This window comes from Pan paniscus, chromosome 9, assembly GCF_029289425.2.
Source record: "Pan paniscus chromosome 9, NHGRI_mPanPan1-v2.0_pri, whole genome shotgun sequence".
In the NCBI taxonomy this organism is placed as follows: domain Eukaryota; kingdom Metazoa; phylum Chordata; class Mammalia; order Primates; family Hominidae; genus Pan; species Pan paniscus.
Window position 1 is genome coordinate 18,474,082 of NC_073258.2, and position 26,421 is coordinate 18,500,502.

At 35.1% G+C, this 26,421-nt stretch overlaps 1 protein-coding gene across 28 annotated transcripts in view; it reads right to left on the minus strand.

The window, feature by feature from the left end:
- SOX6 (SRY-box transcription factor 6) overlaps positions 1-26,421 on the minus strand; it is a 769,230-nt gene that overhangs the window by 141,698 nt on the left and 601,111 nt on the right. For 16 of the 28 annotated variants that reach the window (XM_057299104.2, XM_057299106.2, XM_055094176.2 and 13 more), the window contains one exon: positions 2,496-2,616. In XM_057299104.2, coding sequence (XP_057155087.1) covers positions 2,496-2,616 — 121 coding nt within the window. Of the gene's footprint in view, positions 1-2,495; positions 2,620-26,421 lie in introns of all 28 variants that reach the window. The other 12 variants (XM_055094175.2, XM_055094170.2, XM_055094167.2 and 9 more) reach the window with 1 other exon arrangement.

The following is a 26,421-nucleotide window of genomic DNA, read 5'->3' on the forward strand; positions in this document are numbered from 1 at the left end:
ACATCAACCTCCTGGGTAGCTAGGACTACAGGTGAACACCACCATGATTTGCTAACTTTTTAATCTTTTTAGAGACAAGGGCTCACTATGTTGTCCAGGCTGGTCTTGAACTCCTGGGCTTGAGTGATCCTCCCACCCCTCAGCCTCCCAACGTGCTGGGATTACAGGCATGAGCCACCACACCCAGCCCTCACATACGTTTCAAGTGAAGTTACCATAGCTCAGTTTGGGGCAAAAAGAAGTTGTATTGTACTTGTCCAGTTTCCAGTCCAATAGAAGTCTCTTCACCTAATTCATGTGAATGATAAAAACACTGCATAGATTGATTAAGTCTTCTGAGGATGTAATTTCTCTACTAATAGCATAAGAACATATAATTTTAATGAATTTTAAACACATTTTTCATATACAATAAAGCCTAGGTTAGCCAAAATATTGAAAGAATTCGAGTTCTGATTAATGAAATTGTCTGACATAATTTAGGAGTCACACGAAAGTAAACACTTTTTTTTACCAACCTTGCTTGTAATTAAAACTCTTCCTACATCTCAAAACCCATTGTCCTGCCTTTCCAACATAGTTTGGCCAACATAATCAAATACAGCTCTGTTACCCCAGGACACTAACTTTAAGCTGCCCTTTGTTCAATAGAAGTAACTAATTTCTGCACAATATTGTCCCAATTTCTCTATTTTTCTCAGTTACATATTATAATCTCATTAATGCTGTTAGAGAAGACATTTGAAAAATGGTCTAAAATCACTATATATAAAACAATATCTTCCCCCATGAAAAGTGGCAGTATTGTTTCAACAAAATTAGGTAAGCAAGATGTCTACGTCTAACAAAAAATAAGACCCATAACTGATTTTGAAATGTGGATAAATTTAACTTTAAAAACACTGAAGTCAAATAGATAATTTCCACATATAGTTCATTTAAAATGTTTCTGGGACTGGTACAGGGGTGTCAAACTCAAATTCAGAATAGAACAGTAAACTTGGCTTACTTCAATGTTCCAAAGAAAGTCAAAATGAAGAAGTAGTTTAGAATGACTTACAGAGATCACAGGAAGACTGAACCACTTCACTAAAAAAAAAAAAATATATTCTCTGAAAAAATATACTCCTGTCCTTAATATAGATGCCAATGTCATAGTAGGTAAGTATACCTTGTTCTAAAAATCATGCTCTAGAAAAATGAATTTTTAACAATTTGAATGACATAATTTTCTCTCAGGTATCCAAAAACCTTTTGGTAACATGAGTTTGATTCATTTATATGTGAGGAATTTTCAGACAGCCCTTAAACTCACCAATCTCATAACATCTCAATTCCTTGAATCATTCGTGTTTTGCCACAGACATCCTACCTTTTCTTACAAAGAAGGAAGTTCTCTATCAAATACAAAAGAGTAATCACTGGCAACAAGCAATTAAAACAGATGCTAAAATGCACTAGGCTTGTTTTTATGCTATTTAATAAGCTTTCTTCTCCAGAATTTTAGTAAAGTGATTTATATTTTATTATTGCTTTAAGCATATTAAAACGCCTTTGTTCACTTTATAAACCACATACACAAAGAAACTGCTGCACGCAGATTTGTTGTACTCAGATTTGATGGTTAATATAATCAGGTTAATATGTTAAAAAGAACTTGACACAGAAATTATTAATGAGTAGAACAAGGTCACTACTTCTGAGCTGAGGTCACTTACAAAGAATGCACAAATGAAATTAAGGTTGACTTTTATTTACTTGACTATCTTCTTACATTGGATTCCTTTGGCAACATATCTTTAAACATTTAAAGCCCTGTTTACAAGGAGGCTCTGAAAGAAGCTTCAAACCATTATGCCCCTAATTGAATTCCCCAGGAGTCCAGTAAACTCCGAGGAAAAAAGAAAAATCACAACAGTTGCTAAATCATCTTAAAACATATTTCACTGCAAGGTTACATGACCTGTTTTTTGAGGTTTAAAAATGAATTAAAAAGTACTGAATACTTCATTTTTTTAGATGAAAATCAAAAACAATTTTACCTATTAGTGGTAAGCTAATTAAATCAGTCTAGTTTTAACTATCTTTCTAAGAGAAGTCTGACAACAAACAATGACATTTTATACTGAATGTGATCACTTTTCCAGAATATAACAGCTCTCACCAGGAGAAAAGGATCTTTAACCAAAAAACAATTATTCACAGTAAAAGTATGAGAGAGAGCTGACAAAAACATTGTAGTCCCCAGGGAAAGTAGTATCTTATCTGTGAATTCAAGACAAACTCAAGTGGAAGAAGAGAAAGTAAAAGTTTTTAGCAACCAATTAGTTTATTACAATGCCCACTCTTCCCAATTCTAATTTTACTTTAAAATAAGCTTTTATGATATTTTTATTCATAGTTCCCTGGCATGCTCCTGTGTTTGTTGTGAGTACTAAGCATAAACATGCAGATCTGAGCATTTCGAAAAGAATGTTAAATCCCTCTCTACTTACCTGGTTTGTATGTTATTCCAGGGGGGAAGAGGAATCCCTGTTGGGCAGCAGCAGCTGCTGCCAGGGTCCGCTGGTCATGTGGAAAAATTGGGATCATGAGCGGAGGCATGTGACCCTGAACCTGCTAAACAGAAGAGAGCCTATGATCAGACAGGGAGCAAATGTATGCCAAGAAGAATTTGTTTTTCACTCCTGGTGGTGTGCTGGTACCCACACAGCCACCCACCTCTAACCTCATTCCAAATCTGCAATCTGAGAAAATTCAGTTAAAATCCACCACATCCCTTTTCTGAGATGCTAATAGCATACCGAAGACGTAACTTCATTGTGCATTTGCCTCGTCCCTGCTTCCACCGAACTGTAGTTAATGGTTTTTTTTCTCTTGACATTTTTCCTTTTATTTTTTCTTTTAAACAAAGAACTAGAAGAAATAAGTTTGCTTCCTTTCTAGCACTGTACAATGTTGAGAGGTTTTGCCCTTTCACCTGCTTTGCATTCTGTGCTTTCTTTCAAAAACAGTATTTAGTATCCATGGTCAGAAAATAATGTCTAATTGTTATATATTCTAAAAGCTGTATCTCCCCTGTTTAGGTATCTTATTTCAAAGCCTCATGCATTATGTTAAACATATAGCTCTTCAGATTTAAGGCTACTACATCTTGGCTCCCAATTAAAGTAATATTCTTTGCCATACACACCTCGATGTAACATATAAATTGCTTGTCTGGCTAAGCAGTTTTACAGCTTTATGCACTACCATGTAGCTCAGTAATTATGGAGTTGTTTTCAGAGAGCATTTCATAATAAATCCTACTATATCAAATTTCATTTGACCTCAATAAATGTATCAAAGAGCACAAAAAATGCAAAATAGAAAAATCTTTACTCTATATCAGTATTTGTATTCCATATAAAGAAAATAAGAGCTATGACAGAATCATGCTTGTGAAAATTACATTTTAATTTCCTAGCTTCCTTCTTTACTCTATGCATGCTGCCCGGATTCCAGGATAGCATGACAGGAAGGTTTTGTCCTGGCTTTCAGGGCACAGTTTTATAGGTTGAATACAGGACTTTTCTTATTTAAAGATGAAAACTAAGATATACCAAAAGAAATTATCTTTAAGTTCAAACAGGGTATTTAGCCTTTTCACTGGTATAAAAGGGCTATATTATATCTTATTTAAGATACAAACCTTTACCAGTAATTCTTCCAACCCCAAACCCTTCCCTGTCTAAATTCCTAAATCTTCTCTTTAGGCAAAATTCCATACACTGGCTAATGACCCTGTTTAATTAGCACTGACTTGCCTTGTCCTGTCCCTGTTCCCTTCATAGCCAGGGACACAGTGCAAAAAATGCTTCTGTGTAGGTCTAAGAGGTTTCGTTTACCAACAGTTTTTCTCTAGGGAAAGCCCTAAGATGTGGGTTAATAAAGGGCAAGCAAAAAATAAACACTTTACAGGATTTTTCTGAATTCATTTCTCAAGAAAATCAACTTATAATAAAAAGGTCTTTGTGCAATTACTACCTTGCCAGTGGGGCGTGAAAGAAACTAGCTTTGAGCAGCTATTTCTTCCATTTTAGCTGAGGTAAGCCCAAGTTTCGTACATTAGAGTACAAACTAAGCCTGCTTAAATTGGAGCTGATCCCCCAGTGCCCAGGTCTTGCCTTTAACCCTGAAGAAAAGCACCGGGTTTGCTGTTGAACTCTAGCTTGTTGTACCCTGATGCAAACCTGAGACATCAGAGACGAGGGCACTATTCTATGCCAGAAAATAAAACACAATATTTTTTATGGGTTACAATTGTTCAGTGCAAGAGTACATCAAAGGAAATAATTTCATTTGCCTCCAGAAATATGGCCCTAATATGTACCTAAAATATAGCACAGATGGCTTATACTCTAAAAAGGGAGAAAAAGAAAGTGAGGAGTTTGGATATTATATTTATTTATTATTTCTTTCATTTCACAAACATTTATTATGTTGTTATTACTGAGAAGTAGCTGAAGATGTTTGAATATTTAGCTTGAGAGATAAAAGAGGTAAGGTTATCTTCAAATATTTGAAATAATAATGTATGGAAGAAGGATTGGATTAAGACTGAATGGTTAACAGAGGGAAGAACTAGGCTCAAAAGAAGAAATTTCATGGAAATGAAATGCAAAGAAGAACTTTCTAGTAATAAACTATTCTATAGTCACTCTGAGTAAAGAGATGGTATATATCCTTTCCCTAGAGCTGGTCCAGTAAAGAAAGGCTGTATAACAGCATATGTTAGAGATGTTTAAAGCAAATACATAATGAAAAACCTGATTATATAATAACCTTTAGAGCCTTTCCAACTTTATAATTCTATGATTGTTTAAAAGTCAACATTAAGACGATAGTGTGATTACAGCCATTCCTTCATTCATTTATCATGCATTTATTTATCGAGGATTTACTAGGTGCCTCTAAAGGCCTTGTTGGCAAAAAGTCTGAACTCAAATCTATATGCTGCTATTTTCTTGACTGTGTAATCTTGAACAGTTACTTAATTGTTCTGAGTCTATTTCTTCATGTAAAAACTGAAGCTAATTATAATACCTTACACAATTATTGTGAGGACCAAATGGACAATAAAAGTAACTCTTGTGGCACAGTACCTGACATAAAAGTAATGCAATGTCACAGTAAATCCTTGTTAGATCCGTGTTCCTTTCTTATATGGTTTGCATATTCAGGACTAGAAATTATCAAGTTACTGATAAAACAAGCAATAAAACAAGCAATAGTTGATCTTACTCATAACTCTACTTTAAGAAAGAAAACATGAGCCAACTAAATAATTCAGTTTGGCAGGCAGAGGCTTGTCATGCTTAGCAGACAACATGCCTCACAGAGCATTATCCCATCCCAAGTATCTAGAAAACCATGAGAAAGAAGAGGTGGGGATACATGTTCATTTGAACATGTATTTGAGGCCCTTTGGTGTTATTTATTTAGCAGCATCTTAGAATGAAAACATTATTTTTATATTGGTCGCCCAAGCTCTTCAGATCATGAGACAACAGAAAAAGGTCAATAGCAATTAGAAACCAGAACTTAATTCTTGAATCTTAGTGTCTTAAATTATTTCTTTTGTAACTTTCCATCTTCATGAGATAACTAACCAAACTCTCGGGTTCATTTTTAATGCCAAAGAGCTGTAGGTGTTTCATATTAAGATAAGCTGTAAGAATTTAGGTAAATTCATTTCTGTTCATCACACTCTGCAAAGAAAGCTATGTTAGAAACTTCAAATACTAAATATTAGCCCAGAGGCTATTCAATAACTTGAGAGAAAAAGTAAATAAGGAGGAGGTCAAAGGACATTCTGAAAGCAAGAGTAATGACAGAAACATACAGTTAGAATCGAACTTGGAAATGACCTAACCTAGTAGTTCTCAAAGTGTGGTACCAGACCAGCAGCATCAGCAATATCTGGGAACCTTTTAAAAAAGCAAATTCTTAAACTCTACCCCATACCTACTGAATCAGAAAACTCTGGAATTCAGTCCAACTGATTAAATTTTAGGCTAAAATTTAATTTAGGACAGTGATTCTCAAACTTTAGTGTGGATCACAATCATTCACAGGGCTTGTTAAAACACAGATTGCTTCCTTCTCTCCCCCTGCTCCCCGTCAAGAGTCTTTGAATCAGTAGATCTGAGGTAGGGGTCTGACAGTGTACATTTCTAAAAAGTTCCCAGGTGAAGCTGGGGCTGCTGGTCCAGGGGTCATTCTCTGAGAATCACTAATCTAATCCAAAGCTCACAATTTACACATAGGAAAACAGGTGGCTAGAGAAGGTAAAAGATATGAGCCTAAGTTTACAGTGTCATGACAGTGCTGGATCCAGAGTCCAGAACAGCTAATCACCCTGTCCAGGGCTTTTTCCATTACATCAGAGGGACTTCAGTGATAGAAAAGGGAGAAATCACTGGTTGCACTGTTTTTGCAAAGAAAACCTGGAAGTCTCCAGCTGAAAACAATTTTGTGTTTCAAAAGCATATTGCTGGAGTTTGGATACTATGAACGCTGTTCAGTTTTCAATAAATTCCTTCCTTCCCTTCTATTTTTATTTTATTTTACACAGAACACACTGATCTCAGTACCTACCATCATTAATTGTGTAGTTTGTTACAATACATTGATTAGCAATGATCATTTTGTTCCAAGGGTTAAAATTGACTTAAACTTATTTTAAGTAAAACAATAAACTTATTTTAAGTAAAATGATGTAAAAACTCCAAGTGCTCTTTATTAAAGAGAAGCCAGAATATCCAGTAGCTAGTTAGACTCTAGCCTGAGAAAAGGTGATTAAAAGTTCTTCTTATGTCTAATTACATAAGTAATAATAGTAATGATGATGATAATGATGATGATGACCACAGCAGCTAATATTTTTCCTTGTTTTCTATATGTCAAACATTGGAAAAGTGATTTACATACTCTATCCCATTTAATCCTCAAAACCCTATAAGGTACTTATTATTACTATACTTATTTAATGAGAAAAACAAAACCATGTGAGGTTAAGTAACATAACCAATTAAAAGTTATAGAGTCAGGACTCAAGTCCAGATATGTCAGGGTCAAAGTTCATACTTTTAATATCATATTATATTAAGCATGAAGTCATCTTTTGAAAAACAGATCTAAGATAGGGAATATGATTATTGGTGATAATAATATAATTGTAGGTTTGCATGTGGTTGTAATAAAGAATACAGAGAGATCACATGGATCCTTAATCCAGTTTCCCCAAATGATAACATCTTGCAAAACTATAGTATGACAACACAACCAGAGTACTGACATTGATACAATCCAACAATCTTATTCATAGTTACCTAGTGCAAGGGTCTCCAACCCCTGGGCTGTGGACCAGTACCAGGTTGTGGCCTGTTAGGAACTGGACCACATAGCAGGAGGTAAGCAGCGGGCAAGCAAGCATTACCGCCTGAGCTCTGCCTCCTGTCAGATCAGCTGTGGCGTTAGATTCTCATAGGAGCACCAACTCTATTGTGAACTGTGTATGCAAGGGACCTAGCCATGCTCCTTATGAGAATCTAATGCTTGATGATCTGTGGTGGAAAAGTTTCATCCTGAAACCATCCCCCCTCCCCTACCCAGTCCATGCAAAAACTGTCTTCCATAAAACTGGTACCTGGTGCCAAAAAGGTTGAGATGGCTGCCCTAGTGTGTTAAAGGAATTATGTCTTTAAAACAAGCAAAGGCAGCTGGGCGCAGTGGCTCATGCCTATAATCCCAGCACTTTGGGAGGCCAAGCCGGGTGGATCAAGAGGTCAAGAGATTGAGATCATCCTGGTCAACATGGTGAGACCCCTGTCTGTCTCTACTAGAAGTACAAAAATTAGCTGGACATGGTGGGGTGTGCCTGTAGTCCCAGCTGCTCGGGAGGCTGAGGCAGGAGAATCACTTGAACCCAGGAGGCAGAGGTTGCAGTGAGCCGAGATCATGCCACCGCACTCCAGCCTGGCGACAGAGCGAGACTCCATCTCAAAAAACAAAACAAAACAAAAACAAACAAACAAACAAAAAACAAGCAAAGGTAACAAGGGTCTATCAATATTTCTAAATGCCATCTTCTATAGAATGCTCATCAGTATGACCCAATGCAAGTGATATTAGCAGAAAGTATAAATTACAGCAACAACTTTTCCCTCTCATAGCTTTCCATGTATTATACTTACTAAAAGATTGTTGGTTGAATGTGGAACAGAAACGGAAAGCAAGAGCAAGGTAAGGGGAAAAGACAAGGAAAGAGGCTTGGTGGCCACCTAAGAATCACACAAGCATCCAGGATATTTTCCTTTTATGGAAGTTGTGTATTAAAGTCACTGCACTGAGTGCCAGTGCTTAGGGCAGATGAAGAATTCTGAAGATACAGAAAAGCCCCATCCCACTATGAAGAATGTAATACTGCCTTTTCCCTACCTTCCCATCATCCCGTTTTCCCATTTGGTGACATGCCAGGAAAGGCAGTCACATTGGAAACAGCAACCCCCAAAAATATTTTACTAAGAATAAAAAATAATAGAACTCCCCTCACTCCATCAAAGACTGACCAGTCTCCACATGTCTTTTCCAGGAAGTTATCAAAATTTCAAATAGCATCTTTTTTTTCTTGAAAGTGTAACTTTCCCTAAACACAAATTCAGAGATTCTTTAATTATCCTATAGATGAAGAAGTAAAACTGATTTTGCTAGCACAAAGAGCAAAACTAGATGTGGCCAAAATATATCTCTGAGCCTGAAAACTGTGTTATTTTTATTGCTTTGAAAGTAAGCACTATCTGGCTGGGTATGTAACTTGAATGACTACCAAGTAACCGGAAACCCCATCACGGGTGAAGCTTAGTGTATCATGAAAGGAATAAACTACCCCAAAGCACAACTGTCCATTAATTCTAAACTTATACAATCCCTGACCAAAGTGTTTCCCTTTTGGAGAGGGTGGGGAACATATTCTTGATCAAATAGGCTACATGCCCAGAAATTTTAATTGCTAGGGTATTCCTCACATCTTTCAGAGAATCAAGACAGCAGCAGATGTGTGTGAAACACTTAGGTTCTGTCTCTTCCAATTCATAAAACAGCATTGTTGCATCAACACTTATCCCCTTTGTTTTCTCTGTGCTAAGTTGTTGATGATGCCATTTTTTGCCATCTGCCCCAGAGCTTCATTAAAGATACATGAATGGGCTAACTGGCCTGATATCTTGTGAGGAACAGGTGCTATTGTTTGTCCCCGAAGACTTGCAGTAAAGATATGACTCAGAATACTTGAGAAAGAGCATCTGCAGCAGTCAGTCAGAGAGCAACTTGGCAGAGACCTGGCTACGTGCTAATATGCAAACAGAGTGACACTCAGGGGGCTCATTTTCTCTTTCATGAAGATTATTTAACTTTTTTTAGTGATGGGAAATAAGTATTTGTATTGAAAATCATGTGCCTATTAATGTCTATTACTGAGTTAAAGACAGTGCAAAAATGAGGGTTTTTAAATACTTTATCTCTAGAAAATAATTCCTTATGTGATTTAATTGAAGAAAGCTTCTTAAACTGTTGAAAGAAATGTTTCCAATGTGTGTATACCATGACAGAGATGGAGGAAAAGAGAGAAAATAGAGAGTTCAGAAAAAGTGATCTTGGGAAAGAGAGAAGGTGGGAGAGAGAGAGGTGCAAGAAGTGCAGTCAGAAACAGGGGATGGGGATCAGTTTTCGAAATGACCATATTCATTTTTGCAAAGAATAGCTGACTCATTTGCATAAAGTATTACCACTGTAAAAGCTGCACCATCTAAAGCAAAAGAAATGAAGTCCCCAGAAAACTTAAAGGAAAAGCCTTCAAGGTCAGAAATGTGTCTTCTTATTGCCAAAAAGTGCATGGAAATCCACAGTATATGGACTTTAGTTAATTCTGGAGGTTAGGAGGAAAAATATCTCACTTGACAGGATAAATTCATGCCTTAACAGAAACCCTTTTAGTCTCAAACTTTTTTGTTAAAATCTTTCCAAAATTTTAATACTCTGCTTTGCCCTTCCTTAGAAAGTGTAATGCAGTAGTCAACACACTGAACTTCTCTTGGTTGGCCACAGCCTTAAGTACTCAAAGAAGCCTTAAATTCTATTCTGTGTTCTTTGCTGTTCACTAATTCACAAATCATAAACCATCTCTCAGCAAGTAAGTTGACTGTCCCAAATGGCCTGTGCCATTTATATTTCTATATATCATGTTGCTCTTATCACAGGCCTAAGAACACAGTAAGTATTTTGTATTAACTGATCAATGGCTGAGAGCCAACCAACTAGGACCTCAGATCTGGTCTTCTGACCACCAATTTTCATAGGGTAGAATTGTTAATGCAACTACAAAAGGTACTGAGCTGTAATCATTCTCATTCCAGAAGAGAACTTAAAACTGACTTTTAAATACATCTTGATATAATCTTGTTTTCTCTTCATTTGTCTTATTTAGCAAATCTGTGGCTGCTACAGCTAATGTAATATATCAAATCCTGCTTCTAGAGAATCTAGCTAGCCCAACAAGAGAATACTAGAATCCTAGCAAGAGCAAATTTAGGACACATATTTTCTAGAGCATTTGAGAACAGAGTCCATTCTTCCCAGGTGTATTCCACCATCCAATGGATACACATTGTACAAACAATGTAACTGCATTCAGAAGAGGATCCATCTTTGCTTGCTTCTGTTTGTTTGTTTGTTTGTTATTTGTTATTGGCAGGTTATTCTCTCTCCCCCCACCCCTTTCTCTCTCTCTCCTTCCCCTCTGTCTCTCTCTTCCCTCCCCCTCCTGCTCTCTCTCTTCTCTCTCTCTCTTACTCACTCCTCTCTCTCTCTCTCTCTCTCTCTCTCTCGTAACTTCTCCTCTTCCCTCTTCCTCTTTCCTTTCTCAGGTCCCATCAAGATAAGATACAAAACACTTTGCCACCATTGTTAATATCCATCTCTAATATAATGTAATGTCTTCCCAGGATTTGGCACACTATTCCTAGCACTCTTCAAAATTCTCATTAAAGGGCCAAGTAAACTCCTTAAAAAGTAGAACGAACTCAAGATGTTATAGTTTAAAAGCATCCCTTTACAAACTCAGGATTGGGATTTCAAAGTCATATGTTTTAGTTAAAACATTAATAAAGAGCTAACTTCACATATATATATATATATACATACACACACACACTTTTCTGTATAAATATACTTCAATGAAAAGTTGGTTTAAAGCAAAAGAAAAAAATAGCTCCAGTAAGTGAGTTCTCTTTTCTAATTTTGATTATTTAACATGCTAAACAAAATGCCTAAATTATTCACAGAAGAAATGAAAAAGATTTATCTTGTCACTAGTTTCACTATGTCCTTGCCCAACTACCAAGAGTAAAACATGCAAACAAAGCAGTTTCATTTGCTGGGTTGGTGCTTTAAGATAGCTATTTAAAATCTACTTCACAGTCTAGCACTTTCCAACTTTCTTCCATAGTTACAGAGGAAAGAAATAATCTTTGTAAGTAAGAACACAATGACTCTATCAGGTCAACGGTACATGTTTTAAAAATCTTCTTCAGGTATATATTCTGAGAGAAATGTTAATAGCCCTGAAAGGGCCAATCCTGTCCTTTGTGTTAACATCTCTTTTTATATTCTCAGCATACTCTATATACTGAGCATACTCTCAGCATACTGTATATACTCACTTTATTTGCATTTTTTAAAATGGACAAATATCTCATTAATCTACTAGGATCATATGTAGTCAAAAGTAATTACTTCATTTCTTATTCATTTGTACATGTTCTATTTAATATTGGATTTTCAGAGAAAAGAACATGGATTTAGCACTAACATAATCTTAATTCCTAGTATCTCTTACTTATTTGTCCCCTTATTCCATAAAATGAAGAGCTCACAAATAAATAACACAATAAACTTACACAAATAAAAAGTTAGTTTAGGCCTATTAGACTCATGAGAAACATGCTACTCCAAAAGAGAAGGCAGTGGTGCTTGTCTTAATTCAACTCTTCAACAGCCATTTAGTGAGAACCTATCACTCTATACCTGGTTCTGTGCTGGGCAGTAGAAATATAAAAGTGCCATAAAGACATCTATAGCCTTGTTTTTTCAGGTAGTGGTATTAGGTTTGTTCTCACTTACATATTAGTACAAATTATCCAGTTTTCAGCTTACTTTGGAATAAGGTCAACAGAGAAAGTTTTGCTTAAAAAGAAAACTAAAGTATAGCAAAAATTCCACTAAGTATCTTTCTCTACTCTATCTATGGTCTACAACCCAGAAAAAAATTGAGAGTATTTTTGAAAATATAAGTCAGATTTCTTTATAAAATGGATGATAAATGTTAATTAAATGTGTTTAAATTATCTTACTATGTTTTAAGAAACTCTCACCAGGAGGGAAATAGAATATCCTGGCCATAAAGAAATTAATAAAACATGCTATGCAAAAGTAAAATGTATGATTCATTTGGAATTAGATATCTACCACCTTTTCAATCCATACAAATGCATAATCTTGTCAATTAAATATTATTGTTAAGGTCTAGTAGTATGTTAAAATCACTTTAAAGTGCAACTAAGGAAAATTCATGTGTGTTTATTACTCCTTAAGGATCTATTAGTGGGTATTTTATTCAGATTCGTGCTGTAAAATCTGCATAAACTCAGCATATTGTTATCCCCATGTGTGCATTTGTTTGGTTAAGGCAGAACAGCAAATCTCAATTTTTGCAACTTCTGGAAAAGTCAAGAGAACTAAAACAGTCTTAATTTTAATAAGATACAAACAGTTATCACTACAGAAGTGAAGAGTTGACTATTATGCAAATAGTCACAGTTAGTGGTCACCAGGCCATCACAGAAGACTGAGCTAGTCAATTACTTTAGATATTTCCGAAGACTAGTGAAGATGAATGTTTCCTATTCCACCCTGTCTTATTTCCAGAGAAGTACGAAACATATTAGAGACTAATGATTGTCATTCCTAAATGGAAACCCCATTAAATACACAATGACCAAAGTGTTTTGCCAAGATGAAAATTATTTTTTCAAATTTTGTATAAATGCCGTTTAAATATGGTAATATTTGTGAATAATATGGCATTCCTTTCTTTGTAACAACCAAATTCAGATATAAACCTTTCATAAACTTTTGACCCACAATGAAGGCAATCTGGCTTTTACCTCTGAAGTATTTTATGCAACCTTATTCTGTTAGCAATGACCAGAGTTCAATTATTAAATTCCTCATCCAGAAATGCAGGTTTACATCTTAAACTATAGGCCTTGTTAAAATTATGCACAAGTAACTTAAAGGCAAGGACTTTCTATCTCTCAACGGCTCTGTAAAAGACTTTGCACAGAGTAGGGGCTCAACAAATATTTGCTATATAAATGCATTCAAGAACTTGTATTCTATGTTATTTAAAAACTAAGCCATAACAATTCTGATGGTTTTTTAATCTGCTGAATCAAGTCAAAGTCCATTCATCATTTACAGTTCTTCAATGGAGGCAATAGTACAAATCTAGTCCAAACATATTTCCTTATAGTGATCTTTTCTTTTGGCCCTGCTGTGGTCTAACTTTGAACTTCACCAGTTGGTAAGAAAATATAAAAATTGACTTTATTAATTTCAAGATTTTTTAATGGCTGAGTACTCCTAGTACATCTGTTGAAATTCCTCTATAGTATCATTTAGAGATGCCTCTAAGCTTCTTTAATATTTCATCATCATCAATTATAATCCTTACTGATAGAAATGATAATTCTCACCCAAAGAGCCAAGAATACAGTTTACCAAAGTAATAATATTTTTAAAAATTGTTATATCACTGTGAGCTCATTATGCAATAATGAATGAATGTCAGAAAAGCATTTAAGCATCAGCTATCATGGAGAGCAGAAGCAGTTTCATCACAAGCAAGAAGGCCTGAGAAACATAGTGTGGCAACTCTAACCAGGACGTAAATAAGATGTCTAAGCTATTGACAGCTGGGGCTCAGCCATGGCAAATTGTCCCTCCTTGGAAGTATCAGTGAGAGATAGTACCTGTACATGTGATTGGGGGGCAGGGAGATAAAGTAAGGCAATATTTATAAAAACTAGATACCAAGGAAAGGCATAAACAATAACTATAATCCCAAGTCAAGTAGTCTTCAGGTTTTCAATCTTTATCACAGTCTAGTCATTTTAGAGTACAAAGCTAATGACATGCACAGTAATGTCATTTTGGAGCATAACCTGCAACCCCTGACCTCCACTCCCAGCATGTGCATTACACACACACACATACTCCTACACCTGCTATCTCCATTTAATGAACAAGGTGACGCTGAAGATGATTATAAGGATAAGCTAACATGCTGATTTTTAAAAATCAATTTAATTTTATACTTTTATTTAGTGCCATTTTCATAATAAATAACATAGATACAAAAAAGAGATGTCGCTGTTAAAGAAGGTAAGGTCCATACTCCCTAGCCTAGGCTGCCCCTCCACAAGATGCTCTTAACATACCCCTGACTCCTCTTTGCCTACTACATTGTACCATGATGTTTCTCCATTTGCTTTCAATAGTTTCTAAGTCTTTGTTCTTACCACATTTTCACCATATGGAATGATCTTTCCTCTCTTCTTTGCCTTCCCAAACCTGACCAATCTTTCAAGGTTCAGCCCAAATTAAACTCTTCCATGAAAATTCCCCAAACATAAATTTCCCTCTGTCAATATTTGCACTGCACATATTGTGTTGAATTATTTAATGGTTTTCCCATGTGGATACATTAATTCATTTATTAAACAAATGTTTCTTTTAAGACCTGACACTATTGTAGGCATTGGGAATACAGTAGAAGACAATATTCCCTACCATCATTTCTAAGAAAAGACAGACAACATAAAAAAATACATATATATATAAGTACATTTGTATGTGTGTATGTACATGTGTGTATACACATATACACATGAACAAATACATACAGATATAATAAATGTAAGTTGATAATAGGTGTTTTAAAGGAAACTAGATAGAGTATGAAGAAGGAAAGGCAGAAAGTTGGAGGTAGTAGGTAGAAGGTACAGAGGACTATCTTGGATAGGGATGACCAAGGAAAGCGTCTCTGAAGAGATAACATCACACAGGGTTAAATGACCTGAGGAAATGTTGCACAGAGCTAGAAGAGAGAAAAGCAACTCAGGCAGAGGGCATGTGAGTGCAAAGGTCAGAGCAGAATGAGCATAGAGAGTGGTAGGGGAAAGGCTAGAAAGACAGGTGGAGATCAGGTTATTTAGGGCCTTGTAGAGCACAGTAAGAAAATCGGAATTGTATTCTTAGTGTGATGGAAAGTCACTGGAGGGTTTTAAAAGGGAGTATTACCATGAGACCTATTTAAGTTTAGAAAGATCACTCTAGTTGCCATGAGGAAAACTGACTATAATAGGGCAAGAATGAACGCAGAGAGACAAGTTTAGAAAATACCTCAGTAGGCCCAAAATGGGGATAATGGGACCAGTTTAGAAAACACCTCAGTAGACCCAAAATTGGGGTAATGGTGGCCTATTTCCATCTTATATATCCTCTCCGCTCAAGTAGAAGGAAAACATCTTGCAAGTAGAAGCTTAGTATGCTACTAGGATGGTGCCTCCAGATATGTCAAAGAGTATCTGATTGATTCATTCATTGATTGACTGACTAAAATATGATCTTTCTAGTGATTCCATATAAGATAGAAGCACATCATTTTCAAACACTTGTACTCATTAATTCCTATAGGGGAGAAGAGTCTAGGATATTATAATCTATTTGGATACTGATACATTACTGTGATTCTTTTCCCCAAATGTTATATCAAATAACATTTCAATGAAATTTCAATGAAATTTTAGGCATCAGAGCAGCTTACTGACAAAAACTAAAAATGTAAATTCTTAATTCAGTCTCTGTGTAGGAAGTATAGGAATATTTAAAATAATTCAAGTTACCTAACAAATTTTCTATGGAAAAAATAAACTGTTCATAAAGATCATAAAAGTACAAAGATCGATATATACAAACTGACTCAAACACTGTTAAATAAAACTTGTCTTTTTCAGTTAGGGGGAGTTGAGACTAATGTCATATTTGTGAAAAAAAATGGGGATTTCCAAGGTATAGTCCAGTACTGTAGTAATTCACTTCTCATGATACTCCTGCTGTTACAAAGAACAACAAGCCAATAACATTGTTTAGGACTAATAAGCAGCAACCCAATACAATCAATAACTCAGTGCAATCACAGCTGAAAAAGAATACAAACTCAAGCCCAAAGAGAAGTGGAAGGATGGTGGTTCACTCAGGTCAAGGGACAGAAATACTCAGAATTCAAAATGGGAAATGTATACATTGAAACTTTCACATGTTCTTAAAGAAATCATAGGAAGGAAGGAAGGAAGGAAGGAAGGAAGGTAGGAAGGAAGGAAGGAAGGAAGCAAAGTTTATTTGAGTGAAGTTATTTAACTAATTGCCATTATTCTCTACTCTCCAATTCTCCAATAGTTACAGTAATAACTGTATTTTTCCTATTGGAAATTAGGATACAAGGAAAGAAGAAGTGTAGAAGCATTCACATGGTTATTACAGAACATATATTTAACATTAGGTCTGTTCCTTTCTAGAATATTCAGCACTTGTAGTCACAATACCCATGATATGTGAGTCACATGGCCAAGCATCAATCCACAGATTTAAATTTTTGGCTTTGGGTAGCTTATATTACAACTTGAACTCCCAAGAATGTAGTTACAGATCTGTGAACAGGCATTTTCCATGGCCCTAGTATAACAAACACAATGATCTAAAACTGTGATGATCAAATCTATAGACTTTTTTTTAGTTCCACATGACAGTTCTCCCAAATGAATGACACAAAATCCAGTTTTGATTCTCTTTGATTTAACATTTTAAAAGGCTGGGTTAGCTCCTTTAATACTGCACTACAACTGTAGTTTCCATGGTAGAATAAGGAGTTGAATCTACATAGAAATTATCAGCCAATAACAATAGGTCTTTGTCCAGCTGTGACTACTTCCCTGCTCTACAACCAGTCCTTATCTGGCTCAGGAAATGCCTGTTTTAACTGACAGGTAGGAGATTAAATCTACAGCTGCTGAAACACAATCTCAGCTCTGTTAGATAGGCTTTCATTGAAAAGCACTACAAACACATAATTTGTTTATGTTGTACCAGCAATCTCTGACAAAGCAGACTGTCTAGCTGAGACAAATGTGGTTAAACCCATTTATTGTATTATTTCTGCTACACAGAACAAGCTCTTAAAACACAGAAACTAGACAAGGCATAAAGCTCTAGCTGTCTAAAGAAATCAAGAATAGATGACTTCTTGTTACACTAGCCCTTTTTATACAGAAAGCATGTTCTCCCCTGGAAAACATCTATTCCAATTTCTCTTTTAAGTGAGTGGTTCAATTATGTTTATGTTTTCTGTTTTTAAAGTTTCTTTTGTTCCTGCCAGCATAAACAGGCATAAAATCACCTAATCACGGAATATCTCTAGATTTAAGAACATGATGAATATTTATAGCAAGTGCTATATCACTCCCTCAAAAAATACCCATAATGATAAATTCTGATGACAATCCAACCTCTTTCAATATTTATTGCAAATTCTTATCATGTTATTTGATTTCTTTATTTCACTTGATGAAAAAATAGCTTTGTAACTCAAAGAATATGAATAGTAGTTTCTTTAAAATTAAGAAGTTATACCTAGAAATACCTAATTTTATAAAATAAATATTAATGGGAGAGATTTTTAACAACAACGAAGGCTGTTAGTCACGTGATCATGAATTACTTGCTCCAAGTTAATAATATTAGCTAGAAATTGATTTTTGTTGTTTTTGCACTCAAAATCTATTCTTCATGTATACTTACTCACCTCTAGCATTCTGAATATACTGTGTATACATAACTGTAAAATTAGTAATACTGAAGGTTAAAGTCTTTACCTACATCTATTAAATTCTAAAAATTATGCTCAAATATAACAAAACAACAGACGGTACACAATGTGATTTAAAAATAAGAAAACAGATGCTATAACTCAAACTTGTCAAAAATGTTAGGAAGAATGGTATAATAAACATAAAGATTATAAAACTGTATTTGAAACATGGTCAAAATGATTATTGTTAGCCACTCTCAAACATGTCATTATTCCCTAAAATCTTATTTTATTTTTCCTTAATCATCATCATAAAACTGGAAAGTGAGAAAATAATATTCCAAGTTGGAACATATATGCCACTTGGAACTCTGAGTTAGTCTTAAAATATAGAAAGTGTGTAATAAACAAGCTGAATCCATGGGGTCTCCCTCAAACAGCATGGATAATGAGGGGAATCCATAACAGACATAAACAAACCCAGAAAGATGTCTAGACCCCACATCATTATGTATGATATATGCCCAAAATATATGGACATACATTTGAATGTTCAAGTTCAAACTTGGCTTCTATTAGACTGATTCAGTCACAGCATGTGGTTTCTTTAATAAACAAACCTTACTGTTAGAAAATATTGGGAACTCAAATCATGTATTATGTCCCAGCTAGTTAAAGATGTGGTGCTTTAATGTCCTATATCCCTTGAAGCTTTCTAACAACAGACTGCAAATAACAAAGAAAACTACATCCTAGAAAAGCATATCGAAGTCTTAGATTTTTGTATTACAAGTTGAGAGCAAATACTATACAAATCTAGCATTTCAACATATGTTCAAGAGAAAATATACATTTCCCATTAAAAATTAGAACTAGGTTTAACAATGTGGACTTTGGTTTATATTTTTCATAATGCTTAAGGATGCTGAATACATTCACATAAAAATGTAATGATTATTTGTCTCACTACAGTAAGTTCTTTGCCATGTTTGACATATACACATATGTATAATATTCATGTATTTAGCTAGCTTTAGAATCACAGACTTTTAGAACTGCAATAGTTTTAGAAAGCCAATTTTCCAATACCTTAATTTTAAACATAAATGCCAGATAAATGGCTTATAATAAAAGTAAGGCCAAAAGAGAAGTGACTTGCCAAGGTCACAAAACTTGAGAACGACCAAACTAAAGTTGGTCTTTAGTATCCAGTTTACTTATCTCACAAAATCAGATTTTCAGGGACAGAAATGATTTAGAGACTATGTAATCTGGTGACTCTAACCTGGAAAGAAGCTCTAGTGAGCTTTTTCTGAAATATATATATGCCTTCTCCTTCCCTGCCCAGAATACAGCTTAGGCCTAACTACTACATTTGACAGAGGAAATACTTGAGGCACATAGGGATAGTGTGACTTGCCGATGGTGACATAACCTGGTGACTAGATATGCGAATTCCAAGTTCAGGAATTTTCATTTTTATTTCCCAGCTTTCTTTATCTTTTTTATTTATTTATTTATTTTGAGACACAGTTTCGCTCTTGTTGCCCAGGCAGGAGTGCAATAGCGCAATCTCGGCTCACCGCAACCTCCACCTCCCAGATTCAAGTGATTCTCCTGTCTCAGCCTCCTGAGTAGCTGGGATTATAGGCATGCAACGCCATGCCTGGTAATTTTTTTTTTTTTTTTTTTTTTTTTTTAAGTAGAGACGGGGTTTCTCCATGTTGGTCAGGCTGGTCTCGAACTCCCGACCTCAGGTGATCTGCCCACCTTGGCCTCCCAAAGTGCTGGGATTACAGGCATGAGCCACCCCGCCTGGCCATCTTTATCTCTTTTTTAAGGTAAAACTTAAATACAAACATAACCTCTTTCTGTCCTCAACTTTAGCCTAAATATGTTTTCTTAAACATAAACCTACATCATGTAAAGAGGATGAAAGCAAATCTCACTTCTGGCAAAATTGATACAAAATTTTATTTTCTGATAATTGCCTCTCTTCCTCTTTTTTTCCCCACTTCCCATCACAACTTTATATGCCTGTGACATACATTAAAATCTTCTATTATTCTTTTTTAATGTGAAAATAGTAACTTCTCCACTCATATTCCTCAAAATATACAGAGCTTTACAAAGATAGCTTTTAACAAAATATAAATTGAATTATTTTCCCAAGGGTTAAGGTACTAGTTTTAAAAAGCATACAAGTGAGCAGACTAAATAGAATGTAACAGTATGTAAAAAGGATAAGACATCATGACCAAGTGAGGTTTATTGTGGGAATGCAAGGTTGGTTTCAACTTTGAAAATCAATCAATATAATTCATCATAATAAGAGAATAAAGGAGCAAAAACATAAGGTCATTTCAATAGGTGCAGAGTAATACTTGAAAAAATTTAACACTTATTCATGATTTAAAAAAATAACTTTCAGCAAATTTAAATAGAAGGAAGCTTCCTCAATCTGATTAAAAGTATATTTGAAACACCTACAGCTAATATCATAATCAATAATAGTGAAAGGATCCTTGCTTTCTACCTAAGATCAGACAAAATAGGCAATAATGTCTACTCTCACCACTTCTGTTCAATATTGTACTGGATTTCCTAACCAGTCCAATAAGCAAAGGGAAATAAATAAAATGCACACAGTGTGGAAAGAAGTGACATTTATTTTATCTGCAAAAAATATAATCATAATCATAGAAAATCTTAAGAATTTTTTTAAAGTGGCCAGAACTAATAGTAAATTAAGCAGTCACAACATAAAAGGTCAATAACAAAAATAAATTGGCTTTCTATATACTAGTAATAAACAATTAGAAAAAAATTATAACTCCATTTACATTAGCATAAAAATAAAATAGAAAATTTTAACCAAAGTTTATAAGACCTCTACACTAAAAGCTATGAAACATTATAAGGATAATGTACAACATGAGGACTATAGTTAATATTGTATTGTACACTGAAAATTTGCTAAGAGAGTAGAGTGTAAGTGTTCTTACCACCCAAAAAAGGTAACTATAAAAGGTGATGGGTAGGTTAATTTGCTTAACTGTGTTAGTAATTTCACTATGTTTATGCATATCAACATAGCATATCATACACCATAAATATATACAATTTTTTGAAAATTACAAAGGAAAATTTTGAAACATTAAAATAAATGGAGACATACAACATTCATGGAATGAAAGACTCAATAGTGTTAAGACAGCAAGTCTCCTCAAACTGATTTATAGATTCAACATAACTCAAATCAAAATTCCAGCAGGACATTTTGAATATAGTATGAAGCTGATTCTAAATTTGATATGAAAAAAATAGTCAAAACAATTAAACAAATAAAATTAGTTAAGTATAGTAAGATGTCAAAACTTACTATAATGCCACTTAGGTATTAGGATGGTATTGGTTTAAGGATGGACATATAAATCAGTGGACCAGAATACAGAGTCCAGAGGTAGATCCACACCTATTTGGTCAATTGATTTTCATAATGATGTCAAGATAATTCAGTGAGAAGATGATAATCTTTAAAATAGGCTTTGCTATAAATAGGTATCTGTAAAGGAAAAAGATGTCTGGACTCTTACCTTATACACAAAATTTAACTCAAAATGAACTAAAACCTAACCATAAGACCTAAAACTGAAAAACATCTAGAAGAAAACATACGAGAAAATCTTTGTGACATTGTATTAGGCAAACATTTAAAAACAGAACAAAAGCGTAAACCAGAACAGAAAAAAAAATGGTAGAATGGGTGTTATTAAAATCGTAAACTTTGCTCTTTAGAAGACATGGTTAAAAAGCTAAGCCACAAAGTAAGAGAAAATATCTGCCAAAAAGAAAAAAAAATAAAGGACTTGTATTCAGAATAATTAAGAAAAACTGTTACAACTCAATAATAAGTCAAATAAATTTATAAAACTGGAATCAAAGAGTTGAATAGACAATTCACAAAAGAAAATATATGAGTGGCCAATGAGTATATGACAGGATGCTCAACATCACCCATCACCCAAGAAATGAAAATCAAAACCACAACAAGATACCCCTAAAATCCACCAGAATGGTAAAAATTTAAAGGATTAATAATGCCAAGTGTTGGTGAGGATGCAGAACAACTAGAACTTTCATACATTGCTGGTTGGAATTAAAAATGATATAGTCACTTTCTTTTACAGAAATTTCTTAAAGAAACACAATTTCCATAAAGCCCTACAATTAATCCACTCTTAGCTACACAAGAAAAATGAAAACATATGTCTGCATAGACTTGCAATAGTACTCCTAAAAGCCAATAGCTGAAATCAACTCAATGACCATTAACTGGAGGAAGGCTAAACAAATTACAGTAAGTCTATTCTATGGAATACTACTTAGCAATGTAAAGTAACAAAATATTGACATACCCAATAACATGAAAAATCTAAGAAATATAAGAATAAATGAAATACATCTAACAGAAAAGACTATTTATTGTATGATTCAATTTATATGAAGTCTTAGAAAAGGCAAAAATATAGTGATATCAATGAATAGGCCCAGGGTTTCAACGGGGGATGCTAACTGCAGAGGACACAAGGAAACTCTTCGGGACTAAAAGTTACATATGGCTCTATACAACTTCCAGAATTCATCAAACACTTAAAATGGATGAATTATTGTGTGTCATTTCTATATCCATAAAGCAGGAAAAAAAATATTATTAAAAGTAGAAAAATTCTAAATTGTCCTATAAAGCAGGCATTACTTCATTACTTTCCCATTTTATATATGAGATGACTGTGATTAAGGAAAATTATGTAATTTACCTAAGACTATACCAAGCAAGTGGCAGAGCCAGAATTCAAGCCTATATCTACAGCCTATAATTTCCAAAATTTTACAGCTGCTTCTCAAAAAAAAGAAAGAAAGGAAGAAAGAAAGAAAGAAGGAAGGAAGGAAGGAAGGAAGGAAGGAGGGAAGAAAGAAAGGAAGAAAGAAAGAAAAAAAGAAAGCTTATCTTTGTATCTAGGAAGACATTGGCATGATAAAGGTTTTTCTTTTTCTTTTGTGGGTAAAGGTGGGTACGTATTAACATCATCTTTAGAAAAAGGGAAATTCTACTTTAGCGTTAAACAGAAAAGGGGTTCCATTGGGAAGTCTGGGCTCAATCTATATCCCTCTTGAGCTATCAGGTTACCTGTTTTTTTTGTTCCATTTACACTAACTTGTCACAATGACAGCCTTGTCCTACCTGTTCTTAGCTTTGAATGAAAAGCAATTTTATACCACAAGGACACACAAAATCCACCAAGTACTGCAAACCTGAGCAGCCTATTCCTTCATCTCACAAGCTGATCTCTCAGAATGGCATAACACTAGCATACAGATGAACAAAGCAAGAGTAGGCAGATTTCAATCCTTCTTTTATAGTTTTATTTCAATGAACAGTAAAAAGTATATTATTCATTCAGAGACAGTTGTGATATGGTAAAATAGGCCCTGGAATAAGAGAATTGATGTTAAAAGATCTAACTCAGACCCCAGTAACATAAAAAAAAAATGGCCTAATTTTGGTTTTCTTATTAAAAGAGGGTATTGCAAAGAGAAAATGATGTACAGTGCTTAGTACATAGTGGACATTATCCAGTGAATTTAAATGTAATTATTTCAAAATAGTTCAGTGCTCTCCTAAACAAATGGGGCACACCCCTTTTTGGAGAGTGTTTCAGAATCATGGTGTCTGTGGATATGTATTCTTCATGTTCTCCTTCTCTAGAGATTCATTATGCCCTGAAGGAAAGGGTGGCCCTACCCCACTGCTACAGTTGCTTTTCAAGGAATACATTTTGGGGTGGTAGGTGTATGTGACTTGAGAATCACCAAACCATGTTTGTGAGTGTAGGTAGGAGAAAAAACTCTGAGGAACAGAGCTGGGTCTATGCTATCCTATAAAGATTTTCCATAAGAACACTGATTAGAGAAGAATCTCTCAAGACAAAAACACCAATATTTTCACTAAAATGTCTAAGGGAGGGTCACAGGAAAGGTTCTGAATTATCTTATGAGGCACAAAAATAAAAGAGAGAGACCAAAGACCTAAGGACAGATACTAATCTAATTTGAGACTTATGACATTACAACATTGTCATATTATTATACAGGTTTTGTTTTGTTTTGTTTTGTTTGTTTTGAGACGGAGTCTCGCTCTGTCGCCCAGGCTGGAGTGCAATGGTGCGATCTTGGCTCATTGCAACCTCTGCCTCCCAGGTTCAAGCGATTCTCCTGCCTCAGCCTCATGAGTAGCTGAGATGACAGGCGCCCTCCAGCATGCCCAGCTAATTTTTGCATTTAGTAGAGACAGGGTTTCGCCATGTTGGTCAGGCTGGTCCCGAACTCCTGACCTCATGATCTGCCTGCCTTGGACTCCCAAAGTGCTGGAATTACAGGCGTGAGCCACCACGCCCAACTATTATACAGTTTTAAGCCACTATGGTAATTACATTGGTGATGATAATAATGATTATAGTAATAAAGGCTACACTGATATAGTATTGGCAATGTGCCAGGCACTTTTTTAAGTGCTTTACATGCATTAACACATTTAATTCTCAAAACATCTTCATGAGGTAAATACTGTTATTTTCCCCATTTTACAGATGAGGCACAGAAAAGCTTAGTAGCTTGCCTCAAGATCAGGCAGCTATTAAGGGGATGGTCCAGGATTTGAATCCAGGCAGTCTGCCTCCAGAATCCTACTTTTAACCATTGTTCCATATTGCCTAATGATGCTGAGATTTTCAAGACTGGGGCCCTGGGCCACGTTGTAGGAGTAAGAGTAGTGAGGAAAGGGGAAATGAGAGGGAAGTAAGGAAAGCCTTGAAAACTTCTTGAAGAAGGTGTGTATAGTTTGAATTAGTATGTACAGGTATACCTCATGTTATTGTTCTTTGCTTTATTGCACTTCACAGGTAATGTGTTTTTACAAATTGAAGGTTTGTGGCAACCCTGGTCAAGCAAGCCTACCAATGTCATTTTTCCAACAGTATGTGCTTACTTTGTTTCTTTGTGCTACCTTTTGGTAATTCTCGCAATATTTCCAATTCTTCCTTATTATTATATCTGTTGTAGTGATCTGTGATCAGTGATCTTTGTTGTTACTATTGTAGTTGTTTTGGGACACCATAAACCACACCAGTGCAAGAGAGTAAATATTGCATGTGTTCAGGCTGCACCACTGACCAGCTGTTCCCCTGTCTCTCTCCCTTTCCTTAGGCTTCCCTATTCCCTGAGACAACAATATTGAAATTAGTCCAATTAATAACTCTACAATGGCCTCTAAGTGTTCAAGTGAAAGGAAGAGTCACGCATCTAGAGCTTTCACCGCTAGAGAGAAGAAGTCAATGCCTGGCTTCAACACTTCAAAGGACAGGCTGACTCTCTTGGGAGGGGCTAATGCAGCTGGTGACTTTAAGTTGAAGCCAATGCTCATTTACCATTCTGAAAATCCTAGGGTCCATAAGAATTATGTTACATTTACCTTGCCTGTGCTCTATAAGTGGAAGAACAAAGCCTGGATGAAAACATATCTGTTTACAGCGTGGTTTACTGAATATTTAAGCCTATTGTTGAGACCTACTGCTCAGAAAAAAAAAGATTCCTTTCAAAATATTACTGCTCATTAACAATGCAGATCACCCAAGAACTCTGATGGAGATACACATGGAGATTAATGTTGTTTTCACGCCTGCTAACCCAACACTCATTTTGCAGTCCATAGATCAAGGAATAATTTCAACTTTCATAACATTACTTCAGAAATATATTTCACAAGGCTATAGCTTTCATGCATAATGATTCCTCAGACAAATCTAGGCAAAATAAATTGAAAACCTTCTGGATTTACCATTCTAGATGACATTAAGAACATCTGTGATTCTTGGGAGATCAAAATATCAACATGAACAGGAATTTGGAGGTTGATTCCAACCCTCATGGGATGATTTTGAGGGGTTCAAGACTTCAGCAGAGAAAATAGTTGCAGATATGGTGGAAACAGTAAGAGAACTAGAATTAGAAGTGGATCCTGAAGATGTGACTGAATTATTTCAGTCTTATAATAAAACCTTAATGGATGTGAAGTTGCACCTTATAGGTGAGCAAAGAAGGTGATTTCTTGAGAAAGAATCTACTGAGTGAAAATGGTATGAACATGGTTGAAATAACCACACAAGATTTAGAATATTACATAAACTTAGTTGATAAAGCATGTAAGGCTTTGAGAGGATTGAAAGAAGTTCTACTGTGGGTAAAACGTTATCAAATAGCATTACATGCTGCAGAGAAATCTTTTGTGAAAGAGGCAATTGATGCAGCACTTTCATGGTTGTCTGATTTTTAGAAAC